General features: G+C 43.2%; 1 protein-coding gene across 2 annotated transcripts in view; it reads right to left on the reverse strand.

Annotated features, from left to right (window-relative positions):
* nup85 (nucleoporin 85) overlaps positions 1–19,449 on the reverse strand; it is a 64,096-nt gene that overhangs the window by 29,629 nt on the left and 15,018 nt on the right. For both annotated transcript variants that reach the window (XM_073026620.1, XM_073026621.1), the window contains 6 exons: positions 14,141–14,217; positions 11,734–11,777; positions 8,439–8,508; positions 6,913–7,034; positions 3,867–4,001; positions 2,907–3,029 (listed from right to left, as the gene is read on the reverse strand). In XM_073026620.1, coding sequence (XP_072882721.1) covers positions 2,907–3,029; positions 3,867–4,001; positions 6,913–7,034; positions 8,439–8,508; positions 11,734–11,777; positions 14,141–14,217 — 571 coding nt within the window. The remainder of the gene's footprint in view (positions 1–2,906; positions 3,030–3,866; positions 4,002–6,912; positions 7,035–8,438; positions 8,509–11,733; positions 11,778–14,140; positions 14,218–19,449) is intronic.

Here is a 19,449-nt window from a genome sequence, read left to right on the forward strand (position 1 = left end):
TACCGATGTCCCATGTACCTACCAGTCTGTTCCCTCACCACTACTCCTACCGATGTCCCATGTACCTACCAGTCTGTTCCCTCACCACTACTCCTACCGATGTCCCATGTACCTACCAGTCTGTTCCCTCACCACTACTCCTACCGATGTCCCATGTACCTACCGATGTCCCATGTACCTACCGATGTCCCATGTACCTACCAGTCTGTTCCCTCACCACTACTCCTACCGATGTCCCATGTACCTACCAGTCTGTTCCCTCACCACTACTCCTACCGATGTCCCATGTACCTACCAGTCTGTTCCCTCACCACTACTCCTACCGATGTCCCATGTACCTACCAGTCTGTTCCCTCACCACTACTCCTACCGATGTCCCATGTACCTACCAGTCTGTTCCCTCACCACTACTCCTACCGATGTCCCATGTACCTACCAGTCTGTTCCCTCACCACTACTCCTACCGATGTCCCATGTACCTACCAGTCTGTTCCCTCACCACTACTCCTACCGATGTCCCATGTACCTACCAGTCTGTTCCCTCACCACTACTCCTACCGATGTCCCATGTACCTACCAGTCTGTTCCCTCACCACTACTCCTACCGATGTCCCATGTACCTACCAGTCTGTTCCCTCACCACTACTCCTACCGATGTCCCATGTACCTACCGATGTCCCATGTACCTACCAGTCTGTTCCCTCACCACTACTCCTACCGATGTCCCATGTACCTACCAGTCTGTTCCCTCACCACTACTCCTACCGATGTCCCATGTACCTACCAGTCTGTTCCCTCACCACTACTCCTACCGATGTCCCATGTACCTACCAGTCTGTTCCCTCACCACTACTCCTACCGATGTCCCATGTACCTACCAGTCTGTTCCCTCACCACTACTCCTACCGATGTCCCATGTACCTACCAGTCTGTGCCCTCACCACTACTCCTACCGATGTCCCATGTACCTACCAGTCTGTTCCCTCACCACTACTCCTACCGATGTCCCATGTACCTACCAGTCTGTTCCCTCACCACTACTCCTACCGATGTCCCATGTACCTACCACTCTCTATGTAAAAAATCTACCCAACTTCCCCCAGTACTTTCCTCCAAACACCTTAAAACTTATTCACCCTCATATTAGGCTTTCCACTCTGGGAAAATGTCTCTGGCTGCCCACTCTGTCTATGCCTCTTATCTTGTATATGTCTATCAAGTCATCTCTCATTGTCCTTTGCTCCCCAAGCTCCCTCCATCCTCATTGGGGATCAGAAATGGACAGAGTGAGCAATTTCTAGTTCCTAGGTGTCAATATCTCTGAGGACCTAACCTATCAACATACTGATGCAGCTATCAGAGGCTATATTTCATCAGGAGTTTGAGATTTGGGTTGTCACCTAAAACAGACAAGTATTTCTACAAATGTACTGTGAGGGCACTCTGACTGGCTGCGTCACTGTCTGGTATTGGGGGGGGGGGGGGAGCGGCTACTGCACAGGACTGAAAGAAGCTGCAAAAAATTGTAAAATTAGTCAGCTCCATCATGGGTACCAGCCTCGATTGTATCCAAAACATCTTCAAAGAGCGGTGTCTCAGAACAGCAGCGTCCGTCATTAAGGCCCCCCAGCACCCAGGTCACGCCTTGTTCTCATTGCTACCACCGTGGAGGTGGTACAGGAGCCTGAAGGCACACCGTGGAGGTGGTACAGGAGCCTGAAGGCACACACTCAACGTTCCAGGAACAGCCTCTTCCCCTCTGCCAGTGGGCACTGAACCCTTACTCCGCCAGGAGTAAGATATGTTAAAGTGCCGGGGTTAGGACTCAATGTATTTAAGTAAACTACTTAAGAACTTTTAAAAGCTATTATTAATGCTTTTTGAGAGGGTGATTTTAGATGCATATCATATTTTTACTGAGTTAAGTATTGTATGTAATTAGTTTTGCTACAACAAGTGTATGGGACATTGGAAAAAATGTTGAATTTCCCCATGGGGATGAATAAAGTATCTATCTATCATAAGCACTACCTCACCACTATTTTCATTTCTGTTTTTGCACTTAATTTAATTTAATATACATACTGACTGTAATTCAGTCTTTTTCCTATATTTATCATGCATTGTACTGCTGCCACAAAACCAACAAATTTCACAACACCTACCAGTAATATTAAACCTGATTCTGATTCCTCATAAAACACGCTCCTGAATCCAGGCATTGTCCCGGTAATTCACCCTCTCAAAACTTCCACATTCTTCCTATAATGAGGCAATCAGAAGTGAACACAACACTCTAGCCAAAGAGTGGCTGAAGTCAAAGTGCAGTCCAGCCAGTTTAATAGAGCTGCAACACAAATTGTCAATTCAGCATCTGACCAGTGATCAGGAATGGAATATCAGAGCTGTAAAGATTAGAAGAAGATGAATACCAACGAACTACAGATGCTGAAAACTCTGAAGTCAAGCAGCATTTGGACAGAGCAACAGAGACAAAGACCCTTTGTAGAAATATAACCAAAATAAATAAATAACCAAAGGAAATATAACGAAAAGAAACAATCTTAGCAAATAATTAACCAAGATGTTCTAAACAGCCTGCAGACCCAGGGAGAAAGGGAGAAATACTGCAAACCTGGAAGCCTTCAGCAAGAAAGCAAACCAGAGGGAAGAGGGTACAGATGTGTTTGTGACAAATGCAAGGATGCAGCAAGTGAAGGATTTGGCAAACTGGAGTGACAGCACTGCTGGACGGAATGGCCTGAACCTGTAACCATCACGGCCTTGTCCTTCATTCTGTCAGTAATCCAGGAAGAAGTGATTTTTGTTTAGCTTACTAATACTGCTATTGAGAGTGATATTCAGACTGGACCACAGACTGCAATTCATCAAGACACCTTCTTTACCTGGCAGATCAGCAGTAGATCATTATTGGATGCGAAGGTTCCCTCTCTCAGGCATCGCTGGCAGTCCTCCTGCCAATGACGCCACTTCAGCTCGAACTCCGTTAGGGTCTGATTGCTGCTGGACTAAAGTGGGTAAGAAAGCACAAGAATCGTTCAAAGAGCTTATCAATATTTCCACAGAACTAATACACTAAAACCGATGTTACCTTTAAACATTTTAAGTTGCAGGATACATTTTTGAATGTTCACAATGGGCTTAAATAAAAAAGGGAAGTTATCAGACTGAGCAAAGTCAATGCAGAATTAAATCATAACACACCTGAGGAACCAAGATCACTCCCCTCCCAACAATGCAGGACAGCAGTCAGAGTGTCATACTCTGCACAAACTATCAAAGTGAGAATAGGCAAAGCACAATGTCAATAACCAACAATCAGGTACTGTTAAATGCTCCCAGTCAGTCTTGGCTGACATGTCCACCACAGCCCTGTTGTGTTCAAAGGAAGAACAATGCAGGGACATTAGTCCAACACTCTTCTAATGAAGCTTAACATTGGAGGAACACCAGTGCTTTTTTCTCTCCACAGATGCTATCCAACCTTCTGAGTACCTCAGATTTTCTGGTCTTGTTGGGCGGTTCAGCTGGTAATTCAGGGTTAGGGAGTTACAAACACTAAAACAGGGCCCACTCTCAATTGTTGTCCTGATGTCCTATATTTACATACACATATTAGGTTGACAGGAGAGTAGAGGAAAAAGCTGTGACACCAACAGCTCATAGCCATCATTGAAAATAAAACCTGACAGAAGCTAGAGCTGCAAAAACATACTTTAGTGAGGATTACCATCTTAGGAAAGGAAGAAAGAATGACAAATCCATAGTCACTTGGGAAGGGATATCAAAGGATCCTTGCAAGGAACATCATCACAAGGAAGAAAATAATCAAGTTGAAAACCTACTGAGAAAATGGGCATTTTTCTCATTAGATCAGCCATGCACTTGTACATGGAACTGGCAGCAGGTTCGAGCAAAGCCTTCCTTGCCAGCATCTGTCGAGCCTCTCCCATTCGTCCTTGGAGCACATAGCCAGTAACCTGGGAACAGACAGAAAATATCACAAGGCAAGGCTCAAACCACTTCCCTGATAAATTTGGCTATTCATTCCTCAAATCTGCTCTGCTGCTTAACACGATAATTGTTTTTTTTTATATAGCTAAGCACAGACCAAATCCCTCACCAGATTCCCTAATATTCAAAAATCCATCAAGCATAATTTGAATATATTCACCTACCGAGCAGACAAAACCCCTTGGGGAGAGGATTCCAGAGGTTCACAACCCTCTTGTAGAAGTTTCTTCCCATCTCCGTTCTGAATGGCCAGTGCCTTCCTTCCAGTCTCTGGCCACTGAACATCTCTGCAGCCATCCAGTCAAGCCCATTGAGAATTCATTCAGTTTCAATGAATGCTTCATTTTCCTGTTTAACCTCGTTAGAGGACATTCTCTACCCATCCCTTTCTTCCTTCTTCTCCCCCTCCCCTCGGCTCAAAGTGCTGAACCTTATAGCACACCTTCAGTCTCTGCTGTCCCATTCACATACCCCAAAAAAACCACTCTATATCTTCCTCACAACCCACACAATCAGGCAACACCAACTATCTTCGATTCACTGACCCAGAACTGGATACAGACTGCAAACAGGTGAGGCACCAGAACCATTCACTGCTGCAGCCACTACTCACAACTCAAGAATGATCCCAGTCGTTAAACCATGCCAGTACATTACCTCCAACACTGTGTAGTTATTTTTCTTTAATAACCCTCTGTGGTACCTTATTGAAGGCATTTTCAAAGTCTAAGTAACCCACATCCAACAGCCACCTTACCTTCCAAAATTACAACCTCAAAACATGCCAACAGTGGTCATATATAACTTTCCCTTTCTAGTTCCAATATAAATTTGCCTATTTCTTTATTTGCTAAATATCTTGCTACTGCTTCTTTTGTCATAGGATTCTAGAATTTTCTGTACTACTGATCTCACATTAATTCACATTAACCCCATTTTTCCTTTTCCTTTTTTTTAAATAGTGGGGTCCAGATAATAGACAATAGGTGCAGGAGTAGGCCATTCGGCCCTTCGAGCCAGCACCGCCATTCACTGTGATCATGGCTGATCATCCATAATCAGTACCCCGTTCCTGCCTTCTCCCCATATCCCTTGACTCCGCTATCTTTAAGAGCTCTATCTAACTCTTTCTTGAAAGCATCCAGAGAATTGGCCTCCACTGCCTTCTGAGGCAGGGAATCAAATCTCAGCCCAGTGTACTTGTGCAGGATCAGATAGCAGGGCCATTCCACTCATCATCTCTTTACAGCCATTGCTTTCTACACTGATCTGTCTTTTTAGATTTTTATTTCCACTAACTTACTCATTTTCTTAAATAAATGAGAATTGAGAGCAGTGTAAAACAGATTGATATGTTCGAACATGTTGACGTACTTTTAAAAAAAAAGAGGATGTGCTAGAAGTTTTAAAAAGCATTAGGATAGATAGGTACCCAGGTTCAGAGAAGATAGGCCGCAGGTTACTACGGGAAGGGATGGAAGAGATTGCTGCAATATTGGTGATGATCTTTGCACCTTCACTAGCCACAGAGTATCAGGTTCCTATGGCAGGTTCATTTAGCTCAGGAGGCATGAGATGTAGGGAAACTTGGCTGTGTGGATTCAGAATGGGCTTTCCCATATACAAGACAGAGGGTGGTAGATGGAGAATATTCTGCCGGGAGCTCAGCGAACAGCGGTATTCCACAGGGAACCTCTGCTTCTCCTGATTTTCATAAATGACTTGGATGAGGAAGTGGAAGGGTGGCTTGGTAAGTTTGCAAATGCACTAAGGTTGGAGGAACTGTGAACAAGTTGGAAGATTGTTGTAGGTTGCAATGGGACATTGACAGGATGCAGAACTGAGCTGGAAAGTGGCAGATGGATTTCAACTCAGAAAAATGCAAAGTCATTCATTTTGGAAGATCAAATCTGAAGACAGAATATGGGGTTAATGGTAGAGTGGAGGAACCGAGAGACCTTGGGGTACAAGTCCATAGATCCTTCAAAGTTGCCATGCAAATTGATAGGGTTGTTAAGGCATATAGTGTGTTGGCCCTCATTATAGAGGTGGCTGAATACAAGAGTCTTGAGGTAATGTTGCCTGGCTAGACCACACTCGGAATATTGTTTTCATTTCATTATAAGAAGGATGTGGAATCTTTAGAGAGGGTGCAGAAGAGATTTACCAGGATGTACCAGAGGGCATGTTTTATGAAGAGAGGGTGAACAAGCTTAAGCTTTTCTCTTTGGACCGATGAGAGGTGATTTGATAGAGGTGTACAAGATGATAAGAGACATAGAGTAGCTAGCCAGAGGCACTTTTCCCAGGGTGGAAATGGCTTTAACATAATTTTAAGGCAATTGGAGGTAAGTACAGGTGGTAGAAGCAGATACAGTAGGGACATTTAAGGGACTCCTAGAGGGACAGATGGATTATAGAAAATTGGAGGGTAATGTAGGAGGGAAAGGTTAGATTGATCTTAGAATAGGTTAAAAGGTCAGCAAACATTATGAACTGAAGGGCCTGTACTGTATTGTGCCGTTAGAGAGACTGAGCTTGTACACGCTGGAATTGAGAGGGGATCTGATTGCAACATATGGACTGAAGGGCCTGTACTGTATTGTGCCGTAATGTTCTACGTTCTTCAGCTCCTCTTTTCTGCAAACCCATGTCCTCTCCTATGTCAGGGGGGTTTTCAGTCCCTTCTTCCATGAATGCAGACATAATATCTTGTTTAAGGACCAGAAGGCTTGCTCACACTTGACCCCATTCTCCACCCTTAAAGTCACTACAAATATTTCTGTCTGTACCACTGAAACCACTTTAATCATGGGAACTCAATCTTCAGAGTTGTTGCATCCTCCCAGAGCTCACACCTGGTGGGGTATCACTTACCACGTTCCAGAAGTAAAGGTGTTCTGTGGGGTTTTCAGTAGCCAGGAGCTTGTCAGCCATAGAATCCACTTGGCACACATGCACTCTGATCCAGTCCAGAAGTAGTGTGATAAGAGTACCAGCTGCAACCAGATATTACTGCCTTAGTGTTTCCGTAAACTACAGTGTTGTAACACCTGGTTCATTCAGATCACTATCCTTTGCTGCAGATAAAAGTTTATCTTTTGTCCTCTTCTGATAATTACTTCTGAAAACATTGCCAAGCTTTACCCCCAAACAGGACCAACAGAGACCCCAGTAATACAATATACATTTTAAAATATTCAGCCTTAAGTGTGTGTCATGGTGAATATAAACTTGCCTGTGGACACTAGCTTCACACCGCAAAGGACAACAGGCGCTTGGGTAAAGCCTGCCTCTCCAATTTTGTCTCCTTCGTGCAGTTTTCTGAATGCACCTGTTTCTACAATGGAGAAAGCAAGCGACTGGCGATGGCCCTGCATCCCGTCTGTTTCCTCTGTAATCCTGCAGTCCCCTCACTACTGTAGCAATACCCAACGTAAACAACAGGAACAACTCTTTATCTTCCCTGTGGGCAATGTGCAACCTTCTGGAGCAAACCCTGAATCTTCCAACTTCAGGTAAATGTCCCTCTCATCGTTTCCCATTATTACCCCCCTGCCCCTTTCTCAACCATAAAATGACTCCCATTGGTCAGTACTGGTGCTCTTTATCCCCTGATCTGTGCAACCTACCCCCAGACAGCCTTTTCTTTACATTTCACTCTTCCCTGCTGACTGATTTCTGCCTCCACAGATTCAGCTTAACTAGCTGAACTCTTCCAGCATCTTCCACCCCTCTCATCTGGGTCTCCCCTCCAACTGTCTCAGCTAATACAGAGGTCAGACACGGTCCCCACTGATAAAGCAGTGCTCACGCTGTATTTGTTCATATCAGTTATAGGGGCCGGGTGGTTTGTAGTCTTGGACATTCTGTACAATTGCCATGGCACCAGAAAATGCCATGAAGCTGCTCAACTCCCCACTGATACTGCAAGAGCAAAAGGGCCTGTCATTCACCTCTTGCCTAGCTCTCCTTGAATTATAAAATTGTGGGCCAAGTCTTGGACACTTAAGCACTCCAGCGCAGTACTGAAGTCTCCCTGCTTTGAATACAAAAGATCCTAGTTTTGTTTCAAAGAAGAATTGGGGAAGTAACCTTCAGTGTGCTAGTCAATACAGATCCCTCCATCAACACTGTTACAAACAGATATGATTGTTACCACTTTGGTCACAATAACAAGTAGACTTCTAAGATACTCAACTGGCAATACAGCACTTTGGGAAAGAGGACAGCCACTAGATAAATGCAATACACTTTCCCATCAAATCTGGCATACTTGCAACTTAATTCCTACAACACATGAAACTGCCATTATCAGCTATTGTCCCACATCCAAAGGCAATAAACATTTAAGCACAAAGAACCTGAAATGAAAGGTAGCACATGAAGCTTTTCAGTCTCACCTTGAGCTGCATCGACGTACAAAATCTCACACAAGTTCCAAATCAGTTCCATTGCCGACAGAATTGAAACCTGCCATCGACAGAGCCAGCACACTGTTAGCCTCCATTAACATATTGCAATTTACTGCAAAATCAAAATTTAGTTCAAAAAGACAAGGTGATGGACACTTCAAATTGGGCTCAAATCAAAGGAACACATGTCATCTGCATCTTCTGGCTGTAAGGGGCCTCCATGAACAGCAATGATGGAACACACAAAGAGAAGAGCACAGCCAGGCCCTGTGAGTAAAAGTCCTAAAGCCTACTCCTCTCTATTCACCAATGATGAACATGGATAATCAGGAGCAAATTAAGGACAAGAAAATGTCACATAAAGGCTGATAAGTCCTCAGGGCCACAATGGGAAGCAAGGGAGCCCTGAAGACTTTTGCATCTTCACTAAATACAGATGAAGTGTCAAAGAATGGAAGATAGTTACCATTGTTGAAAGGCAGCAGGGATAAGCCAGATAATGAAAGACTTAGCCCCGATGGTAGGGATGGTATTGGGAGAAAATTCAAAGCGACTGGATTTGTGGACCTTTAGAAAGTCATGGACATATCAGGGTGACTCAACTTTGTATATATGGACTTCTGCAAGGCATTTGACAAGTTCTCCTATTAGAAGGTTGGTCTAGGCTTAAGGCACGTGGGATCCAGGGCAAGTTGGCTAACAAAAATTAGCTTGGTGATGGGAGAGAAGGTAGTGATGTGGATGTCTTTCTAATAGGAAGTATGTGAACCACAAGGATCTGTGCTGGGACCCGTATTAATATATTAATGGATATGAATGCAAGGCAGTTAAGTTTGTACATTTCATAAAAGTTGGCAGTAGTGAAGAAGACAGTCTAAATTTACAGCAGAATATAGATAGAGAGGAAGTTGGTTGGAGCAATGGCAGATGGAATTTGTTCCTGACATGAGAAGTGATTCATTTTGAGAAGTTAAGTCGCGAAAGGAAATAAAGAATAAACAGCAGGACCTCAAGGTTAAAGTTCATTAGTCTCCAAAAATGGCAACACAGTTAAATAGGTTGGTGAAAAAACCATTTGGCATGCTTGCCATTTGTAGGTCAAGATTCAGAATAGATGCAAAATTATGTTGCAGCTTGACAAAACACTAGTTAGACCGCCTATGTAATTCCTTAGGAAGGATGAGATTGTATCGCAGACAGTACGCAGGAAATTCACCAGGGTGTTCCCTGGATTGGCACACTTTAGTCATGGGGAGAAATTGGATTAGTTTGGCCTGTTTTCCCAGGAAACAAAGGAGGCTGAAGGATAACTTGATGGAAGTTGAAAGAGGCACCAACACAGGAAGGTAGAAACTTTTCCCCATAGTAAAACACACAATTAAGGCTAGAGTTTAAAAGGAGTTTAAGGAAGAAGTTAAAAGGGAAATTTGAGAGTTTTCTTTTAACATACAAGTAAATAATATCTGAAACTCAGTGGAATCAGATACAGCCATTATGTTTAAGAGACATTTAGACAAGGATTCAGGGAAATGGGAATAGTGTAGTTGTCCATGGTGAACTGAAAGGCCCTTTGTAAGACCATTTACCCACAGGAAGCCTCCATCAGTCTAATCTAATCCACATCCCCGAGTGCTCTTCTACCCAAACAACAGCATTCTAAAACTCCAGTTTGATAATATTTAAACAAGTCATCACATAAGAAAAATCACAAATATAACTGCATTGTAAAAGCTATAGGGACTGGATTCCAGGATTTGGAGTCTTCATTCAGGGAATGTCTGAGCAAAAAAAAAAGTGCAGGGTTTTATTTATCTTATTTGGAGATACAGTACAAGAGGCTCTTCCAGCCCAACAAACCAGCACCACGTGACCCGAAGGTTCTTCTAATCTACCAACTCATACGTCTTTGGAAAGTGGGAAGAAACCCATGCAGTCACAGGGAGAATGTTTAAGCTCCTACAGATAGCAGTGGAATTAAACCTGGGTCACTGGCACTGAATAGTGTTATACCAAGCACTATGTTACTGTGCAGGAAACTTTAACTGGCACTGCACCCATCCTGCAATCGGGTTGTCCATCCCCACTGAACTGGAAGCTTGTAGCTTCAAGTTGCACTGCAGACTCGTCTACATAAACCTAAACTGACACTCCAAGGCAGCACTATCAAACATGAAGCCTTCTTTTCCCTTGCTTGGATATGAACGATCCATGGCATTTTGATGGAGCTGAAATGACACCAGTGTCAAGGCGAGTGCTATCTCTCAAAAACCACTAAAAACATTACGAGTGTTGCCACAATTATTGTTTGGGGTAGCCGCCCACATCCTGTTCACAACACTAACTACATTTAAAAATTATTTTGAAACATCAGAAGACTGTGAGACTCCATTCAAGCATAGCTTATGAAACAGGGAAATTGCAGCATTTCTGGTGCTTAATCCTTGCTGTTACTGTGCACAGTGTTTGAGGGGGAATGTAGAGGAAGCTTTGCTTTGAATTAATCCTGTACTGCACCAACAGTGTTTTAACTGAATAATTTTGTTATATTCCCCATAAGAAGTTAAATATTTTAACAATTTTCTGGCAGATGTAGCCATACCTGTTTAAAATCTCATCAAATTTGGTTTGAGATGAAGCTGGACTGATCCCACAACACAACTCCCTTTAGCAACACAACACTCCACATGGACTTGGTCCTTGGAAGTTCAAGTGACCCTTAACGATTTTGGATGAAACCACACAAAACAGTGGACTCAGCAGCTAGCCAGCTCCTAACTGGAGGACTAAAACCGGGGACACTGCTGCAAGGAGTCTCCAAAAGATCCGTTATGAATGAGATCCATAGACCAAGCTTGTACTGCTTTAGTGCAATCAGCACGCCTTTTCTCTGTTGGATGTGGGTGGATAAATGACCTCCCACTAGTTCAAAAATAGGCGAATTAGCACACAAGCACAGGAATGCCAGCCCCTCAATAGTTCATCTGCCTTCCTGTCCAAGCATGTACCCAAATAAACACAGAAGAGGCAGACATGCATCCCAAGGATGTAGTGAAGTCAGCACCTTCAGAAAGATAAGAGACCTATGCTGCCCAAATGTTCCCTCAACCCCTGAAGTATTAAAGGAGAGGCAAGGGTCAACACTGATTACCTCGTTTGGAAATCTATTCAACTGTATTTCTAATACGAGTGGCCAGCAAAGGGTGTGTATCCCAATAGTCACCTCCTGCAGACTAATCTGGCCTCTCAGAATATGATTTAAAGCAAGACTTAAATGTAAACATACCTGGTCCTCATACTCTGCTGACAATTTTTTATCTTCAGCAAAAACTGGGGAGAAAAAACATATTTTTGCAGAAATTTCTCATTAAGTTATCAGAATGGTGAGCACAGAAACTGGAAATTGTGTAAAGTAGGGCAGTGGGAGTGAAGTATCGTGCAAGTTTATGATTCCGTAAAGGATTCCAATGTGTATCCATTTTAAAAGCTAAGAGGTGAGACATTTAAAAAAAACACAATATAACAGTTTTATTTGCAAGAGGATCAGTATCAGTAGAGGTTTAAGGTAAGAACCAGAAAAAATCTAGGATTGGAATTAAGGTTTGGAAAGTTTTGATTCAAATTATGATGCATGACCAATAAAGAAAGTGAAAGATTCAATGCGATCTAAGGAGTGGAACAAAATAGATTGCTGCTTGAATGGTGGAGCAGGCCAGCTTTGCAAAATTGTAAGATTAAAGAGGAAATGTATGGATAGGAAGTTCATGACTAAGCAGCAAATATGCTGCTCAGGTTGGGTCAAAGAGTGGATGCCAGAGCGATGGCACCCCTTTTATTTCCCTCCATCCAGAGAAGCAAACACGAGGAAATCTGCAGATGCTGGAAATTCAAGCAACACACACAAAATGCTGGTGGAACACAGCAGGCCGGGCAGCATCTATAGGAAGAAGTACAGTCGACGTTTCGGGCCGAGATCTCTGACAAAGGGTCTCAGCCTGAAACGTCGACTGTACTTCTTCCTATAGATGCTGCCTGGCCTGCTGCGTTCCACCAGCATTTTGTGTGTGTTGACAGAAGCAATGAGCTAGAGCAAATGGAGCACCACCCTCAAATTTACGAATAATATAAATGTCTGAAGTTTTTCAAGCATTATGGGGAACAGTTATCATTCAGAAAGACTGGAGTCAATCGACAGACTACCAAACCTCAACTAAACTTAGACAAGCCAAGCAGAACAAGCAAACTACAGAATTCAAATACAGTTGGCCCTCCTTATCCGCAAGCTTGAATTAAACCAACCGCAAATCGCAAAAACCCGGAAGTGCTCTTCCAACACTTGTTGTTCAAGCATGTACAGACTTCTTTTTTCTTGTCTTTATTCCCTAAACAGTACAGTATAACAACTATTTTACATAGCATTTACATTGTATTAAGTATTATAAGTAACCTAGAGATGATTTAAAGTATACGGGAGGATGTGCGTGGGTTATCGTGGATCGGGATCGAAAAAGATTGTAAGTTCTCTTACTAAGTAAGTCGGAACAGGTACATCCAGTATTATTTAGCGTCAGTTAGTCAAACTTTTGTCTTCGTATATAGTATATATTTTACTTTTCTATGCATATAAAACACTTAAGAACATATGTTTCAATGCCGGGCTCGGGAACAAAAGTTCCCGAGTTCAATCTAGTGACAGATCGCTCCCGAGTGCCGGGGTTGATGTGGAGGATCAAAAACCCCAAACCAAATAATTACACCACTGAATTGCTTAGTAATAACTGTAGCTTTCATCGGGGCAGCACCTTTCTCACTTTATCCTTTAAAATTGTTCCGATCGTTGACCGACGGAGCCTAACGCTTTTCCAATGACCGATGGTGTTTCACCTCTTTCCGATCGCTTTATTATTTCCACTTTATTTACAATCGTTATCATGATTATTTTTGTGAACAGAAACTGCGGATTCAGATCTCTGCCGCTGGGTCCTAATGTCCACAGCACGAGACAGGTTAAATAAGGTCTGGGGTTCCGCTGGGTCCTAAGGTCCACTGCATTGAGACAGGTTGAATAAAGGACTTGAGCTTCCGCGAATTTTGGTATCCGCGAGGGGTCCCGGAACAAATCCCTCGCGGATAAGCAGGGCCGTCTGTACTATGTAAAAGAGTACAGTTGACGTTTCTGGCCAAAACCCTTCAGATGGACTGGATTTCGACCCAAGGCCAAAGGGCCTGTAATGTGCTGTACTATTCTATGTTCTAAAACATCGACTGTTCACTCTTTTCCACAGATGCTGCCTGGCCTGCTGAGTTCCTCCAACATTTTGTGTGTCTTGCTTGGAGTTTCAGCATCTGCAGATTTTCTCTTGTTTGGAACTCAAATATTGATTGGATAGGTTTGTTCACATCCCATTACAATACATCTCTTTAATACATCACAGGATGCAAAGCCCCACCTGAAAATACTTTGATCTATCAGCCATTCAGACGTATAAATCCATTGTGGAAGCAGAGAGAGAGATTTTCTACGAAGTAGGAACAGCACAAGCTTTAAAGAAAATAAAGAGAAGAAACGCATACATTGTGAAAACACAAAAGAAAGGGACACTGCTCTCTGTAATTGCCAACATTTTGGAAGACTAGCTTATAATTAATTTCTCTGCAATAAATTGTTCATCACATTGTGACATACAGCTTACCAGTTACTGCAACCTTGTGTAGTTCCTCCAGATAGGCTCTCATCACTGAGCGATAATTTCTGCTAATGTGGACTAATCTGTAACAACAACCACAATGTGTTACATCATGGAAATAGTGCTTTCCTATTTACCCACTAACCCACCTTGCAGGAAATGAATCCTTGACTTCTGGTTATAGTTCTGCGCAAATGAACCACAACATTTCCCAGCCCAAGGAACAACAACCAACATTCCACTTGCCATCCATCACTGTGCACAAGATTTTAATTATTTCAGTACATGGACTCCAGATCTCTAACCACGTCCTTTAGTTCTTGTTTAATTGAATCCAAAGTGGAGACTTTTGCTTTCCCAGATTAAACTCCACCTGCTCTGTTCCTTTGTACACAACTGCACCACATGAACCACACAATTCAGCATGATCTGCAAAGTACTGCCACTTCCATCCCTTTTGTAGGTAATGCATCATGTCGTTCTAGGGCACAGTCGATTCCCGGTAAACATCCTGTTATCAGATGGTCGTCTGTTACAAATTAATTTATAATTCATGTCACAAAGCGAACATAACCAAAACTGCAAACAGAATTAACAATGTATAGCACAGCACAGAAATGAGCCCCTCCCACCACTACGTTGAGTCAAACTAATGAAAGTAATAATTGAATTCATAACTAAACTAAATCCTTCTGCTTCCACAAAGTCCACATTATCCATCCCATGTGCCTATCTAAGAGCCTCTCAAATACCTCTGGCACATTTGCTTCCACTACCAGCCGTCAGCACTCCAGGTCTGCACCACTCTTGTGCATACTATACACCCTCTTTACTACCTCATCAACTACTACAGGCAGTCCTGTACAGGAGTACAGGACTTGAACTCCTGTACACATCACTAATTGTGTACTGACTCTTTACATTTGAACTCCCAAAGTAACTCACAGTTGGTCAGATTGCAACTCCATCTGTCATTACTCTGCCCTTACAGAAGCACATGATAAAATTGGTCAAAGTCAGCATGGTTTCCTAGAATAGGACCAACCAGGAGCAAAAGTGGAAATGTGCATGCAGTCGGAGAAGATCGGGGAGGTACTTAATGAATACTTTGCTTCAGTATTCAGAGTGAAAAGGACCTTGACAACTGTGGGGATGAGTGACAGTAGGCTGAAATGCTTGAACAGATAGACATTAAGGGGATGTGCTGGAGCTTTGGAAAGCTATTTAGATAAGTCGCCGGGTCCGGACGAGATTTACCCCAGGCTACTGTGGGAAGCGAGGGAAGAGATTGCTGAGCCTCTGGCGATGATCTTTGCATCATCAATAGGGCCAGAAATACTAAAGGAATGGAAATGTTGCAAATGTTCTTCCTTTGTTCAAGAAAGGGAGTAGAGATAGCCCACAAAATTATAGACCAGTGAGTCTTACTTCAGTGGTGGGTGTTGGAGAAGATCCTGAGAGGCAGCATTTATGAGTATTTGGAGAGACATAATATGATTGGGAATAGTCAGCATGGCTTTGTCAAGGGCAGGTCGTGCCTTACGAGCCTGATTGGATTCTTTGAGGATGTAACAAAACACATTGATGAAGGTAGAGCAGTGGATATAGTGTACATGGATTTCAGTAAGGTATTTGATAAGGTTCCCCATGCAAGGCTCCTTCAGAAAGTAAGGAGGCATGGGATCCAAGGAGACCTTGCTTTGTGGATCCAGAATTGGCTTGCCCAGAGAAAGCAAAGGGTGGTTGTAGATGGTTTGTATTCTACATGGAGGTTGGTGACCAGTGGTGTTCCACAGGGATATGTTCTGGGACCCCTCCTCTTTGTGATTTTTATAAATGACCTGGATGAAGAAGTGGAGGGATGGGTTAGTAAGTTTGCTGATGACACAAAGGTTGGGAGTGTTGTGGATAGTGTGGCGGGTTGTCAGAGGTTACAGCGGGACATTGATAGGATGCAGAACTGGGCTGAGAAGTGGCAGATGGAGTTCAACCCAGATAAGTGTGAAGTGGTGGTTCATTTCGGTTGGTCAAATTTGAAGACAGAATATAATATTAATGGTAAGACTCTTGGCAACGTGGAGGATCAAGGAGATCTGGGGGTCCGTGTCCATAGGACACTCAAAGCTGCTGCGCAGGTTGACAGTTTTGTTAAGAAGGCATATGGTGTGCTGGCCTTCATCAACCTTGTGATTTAGTTCAAGAGCCATGAGGTAATGTTACAGTGATATAAGCCCCTAGTTAGACCCCATTTGGAGTACTGTGTTCAGTTCTAATCACCTCACTACAGGAAGGATGTAAATAATATAGAGAGATTGCAGAGGAAGTTTACAAGGATTTTGCCCGGATTGGAGAGCATGCATGAGAATAAATTGAGTGAACATGGCCTTTTCTCCTTGAAGCAATAGAGGATGAATGGTAACTTGATAGGGGTGTATAAGATGATGAGAGGCTTTGATCGTGTGGATAGCCAGAGGCTTTTTCCCATGGCTAAAATGGCTAATACGAGGGGGCATAGTTTTAAGGTGCTTGGAAGTAGGTAACAGAGGGGATGGATAGATAGATAGATAGATAGATACTTTATTCATCCCCATGGGGAAATTCAACTTTTTTTCCAATGTCCCATACACTTGTTGTAGCAAAACTAATTACATACAATACTTAACTCAGTAAAAAAATATGATATGCATCTAAATCACCGTCTCAAAAAGCATTAATAATAGCTTTTAAAAAGTTCTTAAGTCCTGGCGGTAGAATTGTAAAGCCTAATGGCATTGGGGAGTATTGACCTCTTCATCCTGTCTGAGGAGCATTGCATCGATAGTAACCTGTCGCTGAAACTGCTTCTCTGTCTCTGGATGGTGCTATGTAGAGGATGTTCAGAGTTATCCATAATTGACCGTAGCCTACTCAGCGCCCTTCGCTCAGCTACCGATGTTAAACTCTCCAGTACTTTGCCCACGACAGAGCCCGCCTTCCTTACCAGCTTATTAAGACGTGAGGCGTCCCTCTTCTTAATGCTTCCTCCCCAACACGCCACCACAAAGAAGAGGGCGCTCTCCACAACTGACCTATAGAACATCTTCAGCATCTCACTACAGACATTGAATGACGCCAACCTTCTTAGGAAGTACATTCGACTCTGTGCCTTCCTGCACAAGGCATCTGTGTTGGCAGTCCAGTCAAGCTTCTCGTCTAACTGTACTCCCAGATACTTGTAGGTCTTAACCTGCTCCACACGTTCTCCATTAATGATCACTGGCTCCATATGGGGCCTAGATCTCCTAAAGTCCACCACCATCTCCTTGGTCTTGGTGATATTGAGACGCAGGTAGTTTGAGTTGCACCATATCACAAAGTCCTGTATCAGTTTTCTATACTCCTCCTCCTGTCCAAGTATAAGTTATATCAAGTATAAGTTTTTCCACAGAGAGTGGTAGGTACGTGGAATGCACAGCTAGTGAAGGTGATAGAGGTAGATATAATAGGGTCTGTTAAGAGACTCTTAGACAGGTACATGGAGCTTAGAAAAATAGATTATGCAGTAGGGAAATTCTGGGCAGTTCCTAGAGAAAGTTCCATGTTCAGCACAACATTGTGGCCAAAGGGCCTGTAATATCAATGTTTTATGTTCTAAATAACAAACTGGATAGACAAAGGAGAATCAGGGGATGTTCTGTATTTGGATTTTCAGAAGGCCTTTGACAAGGTGCTAGACGAGGCTGCTTACAAGATAACAACCCATGGTATTACAGGAAAGATACTAGCCTAGATAGAGCAGTGGCTGATTGGCAGGAAGCAAAGAGTGGGAATAAAGGAGCCTGTTCTGATTGGCTGCCAGTGACGAGTGGTGTTTCACAAGGGTCTTTGTTGAGACCGCTTCTTTTTATATTTATGCCAATGATTTGGACAATGGAATTCTTGGCCTTGTGGCCAAATTTTCAGATGATATGAAGATAGGTGGAGGGGCAGGTAGTCATGAGGAAGCAGAGAGGCTACAGAAGACTATGTTCTAAATTGAGAGAAAATTCAAAAACTTGAGGTGCAAAGGGACTTGGGAGTCCTTGTGCAGGATTCCCTAAAGGCTAGTTTGCAGTTGAGTCAGTGGTGATGAAGGCAAAGGTTAGCAATCATTTCGAGAGGACTAAAATACAAAAGTAAGGATATAATATTGAGGCTTTATAAGGAACTGGTGAGGCCTCACTTGGAGTACTGTGAGCAGTCTTGGGCATCTTAACTAAGAAAGGATGTGCTGGCATTGGAGAGGGTTCAAAGGAGGTTCATGAAAATGTTTCTGAAATTGAAAAGTTTATCATATGAAGTGCATTTGATCTCTCTGGGCCTGTATTCACTGGAATTCAGAAGAATGGGGGTAATCTCATCACAGCCTATCAAACACTGAAAGGCCTCAATAGAGTGAAAGTGCAGAGGGCATTTCCTATGGTGGGAAGCCTCATTGCCTCAGACTAGAGAGCAGTCCATTTAGAACAGATACGAGGAGGAATGTCTTTAGCCACAGAGTGGTGAATCTGTGGAATTTGTCACTGTGGGAGCAAGTCCATAAACCATAAGACATAGGAGCAGAATTAGGCCATTTGGCCCATCGAGTGTGCTCCACCCTTCAATCCTGACTGATCCTTTTTTCCCCTTCCTCAGCCCCATTCCCTGGCCTTCTTCCTGTAACCTTTGATGCTGTAGCTAGTAAAGAACCTATCAATCTCTGTCTTAAATACACCCAACTTGCTGGCTTCCACAGCCGTCTGTTGTAACAAAATCCACAAATTCACCGCCCTCTAGCTACGTAAATTTCTCTGCATCTCTGTTTTAAAAGGACGCCCCTCTATCCAGAGTGCCCTCTTGTCCTAGACTCCCCCACCATGGGAAACATCCTTTCCACATCTACTGTCTAGGCCTTTCAACATTCAAAAAGTTTCAATGAGATCCCCCCTCATTCTTCTAAATTCCAGCGAGTGCAGACCCAGAGCTATCAAACATTCCTCGTATGATAACCCTTTCATTCCCAGAATCATCCTTGTGAACCTCCTGTGGACCCTCTCCAATGCCAGCATATCTTGTCTTAGATGGGAAGCCCAAAGCCGTTCACAATACTCAAGGTGAGGCCTCACCAGTGCCTTATAAAGCATCAGCATCACATCCCTCCTCTTGCAATCTAGACCTCTTGAAATGAATGCCAACATTGCATTTGCCTTCCACACCACCGAATCAACCCACAAATTAATCTTTGGGATGTTCTACTTCCTACCAATCAGACAATGCTCTAGCCATGTCAGTAACTTTCTTAAAATACCATGGGCTCT

This window comes from Hemitrygon akajei, chromosome 22, assembly GCF_048418815.1.
Source record: "Hemitrygon akajei chromosome 22, sHemAka1.3, whole genome shotgun sequence".
NCBI lineage: Eukaryota > Metazoa > Chordata > Chondrichthyes > Myliobatiformes > Dasyatidae > Hemitrygon > Hemitrygon akajei.